Source organism: Sinohyriopsis cumingii, chromosome 3 (genome assembly GCF_028554795.1).
Source record: "Sinohyriopsis cumingii isolate HCF-2022 chromosome 3, ASM2855479v2, whole genome shotgun sequence".
NCBI lineage: Eukaryota > Metazoa > Mollusca > Bivalvia > Unionida > Unionidae > Sinohyriopsis > Sinohyriopsis cumingii.
The window spans coordinates 80,085,338-80,099,556 of NC_142963.1; the positions used below are offsets into that span (position 1 = coordinate 80,085,338).

Genomic DNA, 14,219 nt, shown 5'->3' on the forward strand with positions numbered 1-14,219 from the left:
TGGTTCCGAACCTTGATTGGGCGCACAAAATAATTAACACTTCGGTACGTTACATGAACAAACTTTGAGATAATTAGCTTCTTTTTCTGTATAAGATTCGTTTGGGAATTGGGATCATCTGAGTTAGAGATGATGTGAATTAGGACAAATGGAACATTTATGCTGATTTTCACATTCAATTTAACACTGAAATTATTGTTGTCATTTCAACATGCTTTATGAAACATCTGTTCTGAAAATTGGCAAATCATATAATTCACTATTCTGAGCACTAGATTTTGTGAGAAAACACATTCAACCCTGGAAGACTTATAATAAACTGTGTTGATTATTTATATTTGTTTTGTTTTGTGCTTTTATGACCTATATAAGAACTTTTGTAGTGAACACAGATTTCTTGACACTACAATACACTGGAGAGGTCTAGTAACTGAAAAAGGCGTGAGCTGTCCATCTATTCCATTTTATTTGACCTTGACCCTTGGCACGTTACAATATATCATAGTGTTGTTCACCCATGGAACAAATGTTTTTTTCAGACTGAGAATCCTTGCTTTTTTGTAGCTAACTTAAATATGTAATCTAGACTCTATACATACATCAGCATGAAAAAATTTGTCAACCATGTCATGTTTTAGAATAATATATTGTTTTTATTAACAGGGCAATATAACAACAACAGATAAGATGTTTGACAGGGAAACAAAGAACCACTATACCTTTGAAATCCAAGTGACAGATGGGCAGACACCAGAGAGAACAGCATTCACAACAGTAAGTTTTATTTTAAAAATTGCAGTGTTTAAATCATTGTTCATTGGTTGATTTCTGTCCAAATCAAGCAATTCTTTGTTCAGTACAAATACAGTAAATTTTCCATCTGGACTTTTAGGAGTAAGCAGATGGAGGAATTGCACAAAGATATATATATATATATATATATATATATATATATATATATATATATATATATATATATACATATATATATATATATATATATATATATATATATATATATATATATATATATATATATATATATATACTTTAGAGCAATTTTCTCTGGGTAATACTTCTATTTTAATGTTTCCACATACAAATGTTCAAAGTATTAACATATGTTTTCTTGACTGCAGGTTGAGTTGACGATCGAGGATGTCAATGACAATAATCCCGTGTTTCCACAGAAGCATTATGAATTTGAAATCCCTGAAAATGTCAATTCCACAAACCAAGTAATGAATATCAGTGCCACTGATGCTGATGCAGGCATGAACAGCAGGATTCAGTACTCATTAATAGGGGAGACAGGTATTGCTATAGATTTTAATACTGAATGACTCATATAGAATACTTTCTAAATAAAAAATGGACCAGACCCAGATCTGCTGTTGCATGATGGGCCTGCAGATCAAGGTCCAATAGGTACTTTTTCCCATACTTTTCTGTCATGTACCTTACTTTAAGGTCACTGGCCACCTATATTGTACAAACATGTGATATTATTATAGTCATATTTTTAAAAAATATTTGTTATGTATGCACAACATAAAAATGTTTAATTAGACTTGAAAATCTGCTTTTTTACATGAAGAAATTATTCAGCAATCTCTGCAAACAATCTGTAGTTTCCACATACCAGAAACGGATAAGATGTACATTTATCCCTTCTATTCATCCTAGCCATTCAAGTGTTTAATTTCCCCATGTAAATGTCTATGTGATATATCTTATGATCATGCTTTTTTATAGCAAATATGCTGCACTGTGTTGCATATGTATGTAACATAAAGAGTGATGATGGGACAAAAGGGTTCTTTTTTTTTCTCCATTCATCCTAGCCATTCAAGTGTTTAATTTCCCCATGTTAATGTCTGTGTGATATATCTTACAATCATGCCTTGTACAGCAAATATGCTGCACTGTGTTGCATATGTATAAAGAGTGATGATGGGACAAAAGGGTTTTCTTTTTTTTTCTCCATTCATCCTAGCCATTCAAGTGTTTAATTTCCCCATGTTAATGTCTATGTGATATATGTTACGATCATGCTTTGTACAGCAAATATGCTGTACTGTGTGGCATATGTATGTAACATAAAGAGTGATAATGGGACAAAAGGGTTCTGTCTTTTTCCAAAAGACCCTGTTTACCACAAAATAATGAATTGAAGCTGTGGGGTCAAATAGGGTGAGGGATGGAAAAGTCCTAGGTCCTCCTAAATCCTGTAGAAAGCATTATGGTGCTTATAAGAAGAGCGACAGATAGAGTGTAAGTAACATATATCAAATGAAGGAATACAGTACAGTAGTGTTACTGAAGATGTAAAATATTAATGTTTAAAATAATCATAATACTTTCTGAACATGCAGAGTGTAAACTTTGATCAAACCTTTTATTTAGCCTTATAGTAACCAATATGAACTCAAAAGGATTTTAAAAAAAAGAAATATGAGGTATTACTCTGGGACATTTATCATTTATAGGTGTACAAATCTGTAGAATCAGTCATTTGTTTACTGTATAAAACAGGACATGATAAAAAAATAATTTTTTTTCATGTCCCAGAACTTATGGTGAAAATGTTCTGATCAAGGTATATGTCCTATGACTTAAGAAACTAAATAATTTTGTGTTGAATTTGTGCCCACCACTGTACAGTACAATAAAATAGATAAACAAAAAGCTTATTTGAAAATAAAATGAAAGAAACTAACCTTGTATTGTTATTATTTATTCCTTCTTTTTTCATCATGTGAACTTTAAAATATGTCCACAATCTCTGCATATGTAGCAGATGCCAGCTGGCTTATACATCCTTAATGTAGTATGTATCGCTTATGTCAGATAACCAAATTGCAAATGAGACAGGAATATCACCTGATTGCCCCATTCCTGCAGGATATGTTATAAGGTGCAAAATGACCAAGATTGTATTGTATCCAGGTTAACTCTACGATGGCATCGTGCAAATAAAAATCATTACTTGAAAATACATTCACTGTGAGTGCAAATGATAATCTTTTTGTTAGCATGGGTTGCAAAAGTATTATTAAAGCAAGTTATTGCTGTGTACACTATTTACCGTACAGTCATCAATGCTTGCTTGTATCAATTATGATTACATATGGCAAACAAATAGAAGCCCAGGTGATGAATAAACACAACTGACAGTGAGCAATAAACTCATTGCTTAAACTTACCATCAGGATATCAAGTACAAAGATAAGGAAGTCACCTTTGGTTGCTTTGGATTCTTTTAAGTCTGCCAATTTCTTTTTTTTAAACAATGTAAGCCAACATAGGGAAGCCTGCATTGATTCTTTTGTACCTGTGATAATGGGAAATTTGAAAATAAATTGAAACAATTAAACAGTTTTGAAAGCAACACAATCTAGTGCATTGTGTACACACACATATCGATATAAGGCTGAACAGTAAATTAGTTTTCAATAGTTTCTTCTAAATGTCCCCTATCCATATTTTATAGTGTTTTACCTTTTGACAAAAAGCATGTACTTAGTCTTGTGGGCATAAATGTACATCATTTCCAGTTGGCATCCTCTCTAGGTGGGATATCATAGCTAAGAGGAAGTAACAGCATTGTATACTTCTATTTCGAATAATGCAATGATTATTTCTTCTTTACACTTGATAATTTTTTATTCTTTTTTTGCAAGTATAACTACTTTTAATCATGTAAGGCAAATCTGATGTAAAAAGAAAAATGTTAGAGTATGGCTGGTGTCCTTTAAAGATTCGACTAAGTGTCCTATATAAAGATATAAAAAAAAAATGTAAAACGTTAAATAGTCCAAGATATGAGTAATCATCCTTAAGTAAACAGTGTTCTAGCCTGTTATGTAATGATTTGCTGATGCACGTGGGTGCTCTTCATTGAATTTTCTGAGACATTTCATCTTGCTTTCAAAGCATAGGCATCAAAGAGGTATCACTTTTCCAGCCATACTGTGGATAGAGGTGTCATTGTTAAGTTTATGCATTTAGCTCCACTTCTCTGATATATTGAAAGTACATTGATGAAACTTGATATGTGTGTTCATCATGAAGGGAACTGATCATCACAATAACATATGCAGCTCAAGTGACTTGGCTGCTTATCTACAATATACCTCAGTGGAGCTGGTGAGGCATTGTATTTTGAAGAATTTGTCGTACCTGTTTTTTATTACTTAAATTCAACCAATGATAAACATTGCATGTATTTGTGTCCTGAATTGAAGAACTGATTTACTTGGTTATTGTCCCTTTTTTGCTCCTTTAACTGTGAAGACAGATATGATCCATATGGAATGTTAGTTATGCTTAGGTCTAAATATTTATCAAAATATGTTAACATTTATTTCTATGACTTTCTAATATGAGCATGATGCAATTATAGCATTTTAGAATTTAAGAAGAGATGAATAATAAGACACAAGTAAACCTACTATATATAAGCCAAAATAATTTAGGGGAAGAAAGTCTGGAAAAGGGAAGGGCTTATTCACATGCCAAGGTATAACCTTGAAAATTTACCATGGTTGTGACGCTTACATCAAAGCAAACTACAACTCATTATGAAGCATTATTTCTGAAACTTCATTATTGATTTTTGGAGATGTTATTTAAATTTAGTACAGTAGTACCTATGATTCAAATCCATGGGATGTACTTCATTCAACAAAAGTTCAGATCTTTAATGTACATGTGGTGGTGCCATTATGTAAATATGCTTCTAGCCTCCATGCACTAAACCCTATTGTTCAATGTTGTCATACATTTTAATCAGTTAGGTATTTACAATTTCAGGGCCAAATAAAAATGTAATTACAGGTGCATCAATACAAAATTCCAATGCAATAATGCATAAACAAACAATAAGGTAGAGATACTGCTACAACATCTCAGATTCTTTTCATCACCTGATTAAACTATACACAAATCTATATTAGGCATAACCAATAAGAAACAGAAAATTAAATAATTTTTTTGACTTTTTAAACAAATTATTTTCACTTATAATATTTCCATGTAATAATCATACATGCCAACCCTGAGAGAGGTATACATGTAAATTTTGCTAATTTCAGTTTGCCTAAATAAATGCATTTAGAATTTGCTGCACACCTTGTGATGTCATCTCAGTCTTATGTATAAAGTAATATCATCTGTTGGATGCAGTGCATTAGCCCATATATTAACAAGAAAGTCCATGTTCACTCACTATTATTTGACTTAATAAATATGGGAAATGTAACTGAAGTTTGGAAAAACTCATGCAGATGGGATATTTGGGTGAGAGTTTTGAAACTCTAGTTTATCTTGTGTGTGTTCAGTACCACCATATTACAGAGGTATAATGTGTGAATAATACAAAAGCATCAGAGGATCTCCAAATGCATCATGAGGTCACTTTGTATTCACAGTAGTGGTATATACACTACAGCTAAGAATGTTATTGGAATGTAATATTTTCATAAAATCAGAAATTTAACCAAACTAAACCTTGAGTTATGTTTGCTTTTAATTTAGCTGTGCCATTTTTGCAGAGGATTTAAAGCTATGATGATTTATGACCTGAGTATTTACTTGTTTTTGAGGACTGAAAGAGAACTCTTTCTGCCAGTTTATTAGAATCTCAGACACACTGTTAAACAGTTGAATTATTTGTATGATGATGTGTAGGGAAGCATGCATTTTAATTGTTTGTGGTAAACCTGACATATTTCATGTTTCTTTAAAGGACACTTTCAGGAATGGCTTTGTCAAATCTTAACACTAGAGTGACATTTATGGCTTGCTGTTATCAATAGAGTCTAAACACAGTTAACCTTCATAAATTATTGTCACTAAAAGCTTTGGATAAAGCTGATTTGTCAGGCAAATGGATTAAGTTCATACATTACTTTAAGAAATAGTTCCCATCCATTGTGTTATACAAAATCAATAGTTGGATTAACTAGATTATCAGTACTTTGTATTAACTCATATAAGCATTTTTATTTTAGTTCTGCTAACACTGTTTTGCTTTGCTTCAAGCTGTAGTACCCAAAGTAATTAGACAAAACTTAAAATTTAATGAATTTTATCATCAATGTTAAATTTCTCAACAGGTAATATCTTCAGGCTGAATAACAATACAGGAATACTGGAGATGGTTGGAACTCTGGACAGAGAGTCAAGGGCTGAATACAAATTCACAATCATGGTAACACTTTTCACTGACTAAGTTAGCAAATAGTAATCCAGGGGTAAAGACAAAAATTTTACTGTGCAGGGTTGGAGTTTGGGCAATTTGATAATGAGAAGGGGAAGGGTTTATTATAATTATAATCATAAGGCCAAGAAAACAAAAAATATGCTTTTTCTATTGCACAGGTTTTAAAATTAGGGTAGTTTGGTCATTTTACTTTTGTTGCTTTTTTTAAAAATCATTATATATATTTAATATGATTCCTTTTTTACCAGAGGGGAAAAAGTTTTAGGGTCAGCAGTGAGAAACAGAACAGTCACTCGAATGGAAACATGGTTTCGTTTAGTGTAACAGAGGGAAAGAGTTTCAGTTGATCCTTCACCCTGATCACACACCATTTCTGGATCTCCTACTTTAGTCATGTCTTGATAATACAAGGTCTGCTGGGTTTCAACTGATTTTGTTGCTGCTGCAGTTTTTACTTTAATATCAAGGGAATCTCTCCATGTTCTTATTATACTCCTACCAGTTTTGTATATTTATGTTTGTTCAAATGATGCCATTACTACTAAAAATTATGCCAGTCTGCCATCATAAATATCCACCATTACTACTAAAAATGATGCATCTGCCATCATAAATATCTACCATTGCTACTAAAAATGATGCCAACCTGTCATCATAAATATCCACTATTACTAAATATTATGCTAGTCTGCCATCATAAATATCCACCATTACTACTAAAAATGATGCCAGTCTGCCATCATAAATATCCACCATTGCTACAAAAAATGATGCCAGTCTGCCATCATAAATATCCATCATTGCTACTAAAAATGATGCCAGTCTGCCATCATAAATATCCACCATTGCTACTAAAAATCTGCCATCATAAATATCCACCATAAGCACTAAAAATGATGCCAACCTGCCATCATAAATATCCACCATTACTACTAAAAATGATGCCAGTCTGCTGTCATAAATATCCACCATTGCTACTTAAAATGATGCCAACCTGCCATCATAAATATCCACTATTACTAAATATGATGCCAGTCTGCCATCATAAATATCCACCATTACTACTAAAAATGATGCCAGTCTGCCATCATAAATATCCACCATTACTACTAAAACTGATGCCAGTCTGCCAAAAAGATTCACACAGCTTCTCAAAAGTGCAAAAAATAGATTCTGAACAAATGTTATTGAAAGTATCCTTGCAAGAAAGCATTTAAAATTTGTAACATTAATGCGGTATGTTCATTTGATCTGCTATTACATATGGCTGCTGTTACTAAAAGTTGGAAAGTCTTAACTTTTGCTCAAAAACTACCATACAGGATTTGACAAAATTTGACAAAACACATTCTGCCATATAGGTTTTTCAAATTTGCACAAAAAGACACTGATCTCCAGTCTATTATGGCTGTCATTACTAAGAAATAGAATGACCTTTAAATTTCAGTGAAGATTATACTAACCCAGATTTCTTACCCAGCATGTAGATGCCAGTCTTGTGAGTGATCTTAGCCACTTGGACCTCTTGTTGTGAATTTTTCACTTTAACTTTTATTCTTAATAACGTATGCAAATATGGTACAGATGCTTAATTATTCCCAGATAAATGTATTATAATATAATAGCATTTTGTTTGCTTAGTTAAACATTTCTTCTTCAAATACATTACCTCATCATAATATATTTAAAATGCATACACTCACATGTGCCATCTTGTTTTATACTCCATTGACCTATTGGCCAAGAACTACTAAGTGGCACTCAAAGAAATACCACAGTCTAGTCAAGTCACTGATATTTTACATTGTTTAGAGAGGTAGTGACAACTTCCACACAGTTTTAAAAAGGCCTTTTAGAAGACTTGTATGCCTGTCTTTCAGACTAAGGTCCAATCATCAACAAAATCATTGCAGGCATCAAAACCTGTATCAGGTTTATTTGGATGGAAGTCCTCTTTTGACACACAACTGTTTTAAAATGTAGCTGCAGTAGGATCCAATTTCATCTTTGTATCCATGAATGTATTTGTAGAGGAAGCTTCTAATCAAGCTGTCAGAGAGGCAATTTTGCAAAGGCCCAATGTCCTTCAGGTCAGCCCTCATTTGAGAGTATAGACCAGAGAAACAAGAAGACCCCCCCCCCCAAGGGTAACCAAGTGAAAAAACAAGCCTACAAGCCCTTTTCTCCTTTGAATACATTCCTCAATCACATTGACATCAGGAATATAAGCCTGCCACCTTCCAAAATCCCTTCTATCTATATCATATCGACAAAGGTGCAACAAAATCACCCAGGAGAACCAGCTTTCCTTATTCTAACTGCCTGCCTGCAGGGTAATTGCAGTGGTTTATTTAGGGATGATGGCATTGCATTATTGTTACTTCAGGGCATGGTTTATCCCCAAATGGAAGCAGACAATGACCAAGAGTAATCACAAGGTGATTGTGAAGATCAGCAGCTTTTGTCTGATCCGACCAGACAGAGCTATTATGGGATATACTGGGAGTTGCCAGCTTAAAAATGCCCTCTATCACATCCCACTACCACATAGTGTGTGACTATGAAGTCAAAGTGTGGATGATGAGATTTTCCTTCTTTCCATCTTCTTAGCAAGTCAGCAAAACTCCAGGAGAATAACAATCAGCTGTCCAAATGTATCTGTGATCTAGGGAATGCTAAAACTTTCTTTTTGGAAAGCCATATACCAGCCATGTTCTCATTGCTCTGGTACATAACACATTCCACTGCCTACCATTCTGAACTCTCATTGTATAAAAATATAACAACAAACATGTCTGTCCCACCTTTTTATAAGGTGGATAAGAATGTGTTTTGTACCACATTGAATCTAGTTTAAAGTCTTGTTACCATTCTTGAGTGCTGGATCTTGACTCATTAGCAATTTTATGACTGGTGGTAAAATCAGAACAACAATTGCCTCAGAGTTAATGGACCAAATCATTACTTGGGATATTAACAGAGAAGCTCACCATAAAACTTCTGTAGTGACCATCTCTGCCAATTTTGACTTGATATTTTGTGATCCTTGTTTATGTGCTACATCACTAAAACTGCATAATGCATGGCCTTAAGAATGACTCCATTTGGCTCAACATTGCTCGTTTTGGACAAAATTGAAGAAGTTCAGTGGCAGGCAGCTAAGGAACTATCCCTCCAACTGTCTGCACCAACTGTATCCTTGTTTAGGAATCTGCTGACCTTGCCACAATGGTGGGATGACAGGTGAACCAGGCAAAAAGGATATTTTATGCCCTTATGCCAGCAGATAGTCAAATCAGTCTAGGAGGCAATGTTGGAGGGGAGGTAAGAAACAAAATTTCTCTACCCTAAGTTTCCTACTTCTCAAAGCTGACTTAAAAACCCCACCACCCATAGACAGTGGGGACCAGATTCTGATCATGTTGGATAAAGTATGAGGCAAAACACATGGGTGACCCAATTCATTCAGAGTGGCTTCAGATTACATTTATCCAAACCCCCTTCTCTTTCTTCCTCTCCCCTTCTAATGGATGTGCCATCAAATCAGATCAGGAGAAGAATCATATTCTTTAGTGGGAAATACTATATTTACTGAAGCACAGGCAGAGGGTGTTGTACAAAAGCATGGTTCTTCAGCAGCTTCACAATGATGAAGTAACTCAATTTTAAGATTATTGTGGGGTGGGGTGGGGTGGCATTTTCCCTACAGGTTGCAACCAGGTATATCTATATGCAAACTCTGGCCCATATCTCTCTCAAGATTTGAATCTGATTTACATCTATATAAGTTTGGATATTCTCTGAATAAAGGGATGCACCTCCCTCCACCTCTTACTATTTTCCATTTTTCTTAATGTATTATGATCAGGTAACCTACTTGAGCAAGAAACCAAGTTTTGGAGTTAAATACATTTCTTCAAATATATATACCTGATTATAATGTGGGCACACACTCCTAGCCTGCCTGCAATTACATTTTAAAACCTGACAGCGCATGCATATATGCTCAGGTAGTAACTGCAGCATGGCTAAAAAGCATGGCTCAATTATTTATGCAAGTCCCTCTATTAAGAGATCACTCTTGTTTGACTTCCACAGTGGTGAAAAGACAGCTTTTAGCACATTTTTTGCTAATCACAAGTGTGAGAGGATTTGATTTTGATTAATAAAGAAAAATATTTCACTAAAATCTTGGGTTTTGCCAGTCATATACAACAAAAGTAATTTAAACATTGTCAGATGAAATGAACTTTTTGAACACAGTACTATGCTAATCAGCTTTAATATTTCTTGTAATTTTGACTATTTAACCAATATTGTATATACTTATCTGACAATGATTTCATTCAAGCAAATATTTGCAATACATGAGGTTTTGTACTATTAGAATTATTCAAACTATTTACAGGCAGTTGATGAAGGATCTCCACCACTGAATTCAAGCACCAGCATGGTGATTAGAGTCCTTGATGAGAATGATAACAGTCCTATATTCTATGGCCAACCTTATGTCTTCAATGTATCAGAGAATGACATGAATGTGCAGGTATATCATTTGCATTCAAAAAATCTAACAAATTCAGGTTTATTAAGTAGCTTAAGTGCTTATTAAATCTCACTCCTGCATTAAAATTCTATTTTCTGTACTTAATGTATATACTCATTTATAAGTTAAGTCCAACTGCATGCTGCACAGACCCAGACCTGCTGTCACATAAGGCACTCGCAGATCTGGGTCATTGCATTTTGTTAGAAATAATCAGTAAAACAAGCAATGCAGACCTTGATTTGATGGTGCATTATGCAATGGCAGATCATGGTCTATGTTGTTTGCAGTTGAACTTCACTTATTAAGGGGGTATATATGAAAGTAAAAACTTTTCTGAAATATATGCTGAAACCATACTGAAATTAACCTTAAATCACGGGGCCCCGAGTGGCCGAGTGGTCTAAAGCGCTCTCCGTTACGGATCACTGCCATCTCACCTCTGTCTGCGTGGGTTCGAGTCTCGGATTCGGCTAATGTGGGTATGTGAGAAAGCTTGCCAGTAGCTTCTCGTGGGTCGGTGGTTCTTTCCGGGGTTTTCCCGGGTTCTTCCTCCACCATTAATACTGGCCGCCATGTATAGCCTATCGTGTGCTGAAAAATGGCGTTAAACCCTACAACAACAACAACAACCTTAAATCACACTGTATGCCAGAAATTAAGCTGACACAGTTTATAACATTTTCAATTTTTTTTTACAAACCTATAGAAAATTGTTCAGTTGGTTGAATAGATTCTAAACTGTTTAGGGAACTTTGAAATGTTTACATCACATGTGTGGAAAAAACCAGTACCAGCTATGAACTGTTTAGAAATGAAACTGTTTTGTAACTTAGCAGAACTTATCATGTTTTTGCTAGAATCTTTTTCAAAAGTTCCTGGAAATATATATTGTATATATGTATGTATGTATATATATATATATATATATATATATATATATATATATATATATATATATATATATATATATATATATATATATATATATATATATATATATATATATATATATTCCTTTATTTAAAAATATTGTTGTGTTATATCAATACTGTTCTGGGGAAAGGATATAATTTCAGGCATAGGTGAAGATTGATGCAAATATACAAACAAAATAATAAAGTAATGATGAAATTTATCAAATGATAATAATGCAACGTAATCATTAACTAATCTAATTGTTAGACATGTGTTTTTTATTTTAGGGCTACAAAGTGTATGCCAATGACAGTGACTTTGGAGAAAATGGTTCTGTTGTGTATCAAATGACAAGAGATGGCAGGGTTCCATTTTATATTGACCCACTTGGTAATTTTTAGCTTTTTATTGTTTCTTTACAGGTGCAAATAATATCCATTTATTTCAGGCTACTGAGTCCTTTTCTTAGTACTGAATAAATGTATCTTGCAAAGCAGAAACTACAGTTGACTATATTGAAGAAATGGGACTCATTCATCAGTACATATTACATTTTATATACTGTATTGTAACCTCAGGGGGATGGAAAAATTAGTCAGGACTTTAGAATTTCCAGATCTTGAAACTACTAGGGGTTGGGCTGATTCTAACAATAGGGATACAAATGTTACTGTAGGAAAACAAGTCCAACATATAAATAAAAGCCATGTAATCTTTAAAGAAAACAAAAGAACATAAACTTCTCAAAATATTTATTCTTGAAACAAAGACCAGAAATCTGTAAATGTTGCAGCAGCTTGGAGAAAACCAGATTCGTTAAGCAGAGAGTACATGTCAATGCAGTAGTCATGTGTTATGAACAAAAAACATTGCTGACACAAGCTCAATACTTGATGAATCTGGTTTTCTCCACCTTGTTGCAATACTGACAGGTTTCTCATCATTGTTCTCAGAATAAATATGTTGAAAAGTGTGCATTATATTTACTTATAAACATTACTTGACTTTCATTTTATATTTCCAAATTCTATGTATAACAACTTTGGAAATGGTTTGATATGATATGACTATTGGACCTCTGATGTCAGTGACATACAGGTTGCAAGATTTGTGTATTCGTTTGACTAGGAATGCAAATAGCAAGTTCCAAATCAAATTTCATCAAGGCTGTACTTTTGTCTTGTCTGTCAGTGGATTAAGGATATAATAAATGCTATACTCACAATTTCTGACAAAATAAATCATATTCCTATTGATTTCATGCAGGTATATCGCAATGAAAGATTGTTAAAGTTTGCTTGGCCAGCTAGTAATTGGCTACCCTATGCCAGCACCAAATGGTGTCGGCAAAAAAAAATCCAACTTTTCAATGGGTAATGTCCAAATTTTAAAAAAAGGTTGAAACAATGTTTGTAAATAGAATTATAAATAAGTGACATCCATGAGAACATCGGGGACTGTTAATAAATGTTTTCTTGATGTAGAAGGAAGGATTACCCTTGTCATTATTTCAAAGAAACTAGGGATTACTTCCTTGTCAAAGATCTCTATGCAAGTGTCCAGAAAGGACAGTCATTAAAAACTGACACTAAACCTGTTTGTGCTTTTCTTAGCTGCGGATGAAAATGTATATGTCATCCTTGATACAGCATGTTAAATTATGTTTTTCTTATGCTCCAGACATTTAGAGCATCCACCTCAGATGCGGGAGGACGTGGGTTTGAACTCCAGCCAAGTCATACCAAAGACTTACAAAAATGGTGCTAACAGCTGCCTTGCTAGGTGCTCAGCATTAAGAGGTTAATGTTAGGACTGGTCGGACTGGTTTCAGGATAATGTGACTGGGTGGGACATCATTCTACATGTCTGCAGCATGATGCCCCAGTGCTAGACATCACTATAACCTGTCACACTGCAGACATCATAGTGATATGACTGAAAAATTGTTAAAGCTACATTACAAATCTAAATCACACACACACATACATACTCCAGACATTAAGGAAATATAAAACAAATAAATCAAAATAACTTTCTTTTTATGCAAATACTAAAATTAATATTAATTAGCACATATGTACTCATCAGTTATTGCATTTCCATGTTGTATTTACCATTAATGTTAATTAACACCTGTGCTCATCAATAATTACATTTCCAAGATGTTGGACTGACCACCATTAATACTAATTACCACCTGTGCTCATGTATCATTTTGCTGCTCTGGTGGCCTAGTGGTAAGAGTGTCCGCCTCGGATGCAGGAGGTCATGGGTTCCATCCCTGGCCAAGTCATACCAAAGACTTACAAACATGGCACTAACAGCTGCCTTGCTTGGCACTCAGCATTAAGAGGTTAGAGTTAGAACTGGTCGGCCTGGTGTCAGGATAATGTGACTGGGTAGGACATCAAGATACATGTCTGTGGCATGATATCCCAGTGCTAGACATCACAATAAGCTGCCATGCTGCAGACATCATAGTGATATGACTGAAAAATTGTTAAAGCTACATTAAGTATCCAAATCAGA

The 14,219-nt window shown here is 34.1% G+C and overlaps 2 protein-coding genes across 2 annotated transcripts in view; both read left to right on the forward strand.

Moving 5' to 3' along the window:
* LOC149803179 (uncharacterized) overlaps positions 1-14,219 on the forward strand; it is a 303,327-nt gene that overhangs the window by 152,021 nt on the left and 137,087 nt on the right. The gene's annotated exons all lie outside the window — the stretch shown is intronic.
* LOC149803180 (protocadherin Fat 4-like) overlaps positions 1-14,219 on the forward strand; it is a 137,117-nt gene that overhangs the window by 92,294 nt on the left and 30,604 nt on the right. Inside the window, exons 21-25 of the mRNA XM_089952795.1 lie at positions 664-774; positions 1,140-1,314; positions 6,120-6,214; positions 10,635-10,772; positions 11,978-12,080. Coding sequence (XP_089808921.1) covers positions 664-774; positions 1,140-1,314; positions 6,120-6,214; positions 10,635-10,772; positions 11,978-12,080 — 622 coding nt within the window. The remainder of the gene's footprint in view (positions 1-663; positions 775-1,139; positions 1,315-6,119; positions 6,215-10,634; positions 10,773-11,977; positions 12,081-14,219) is intronic.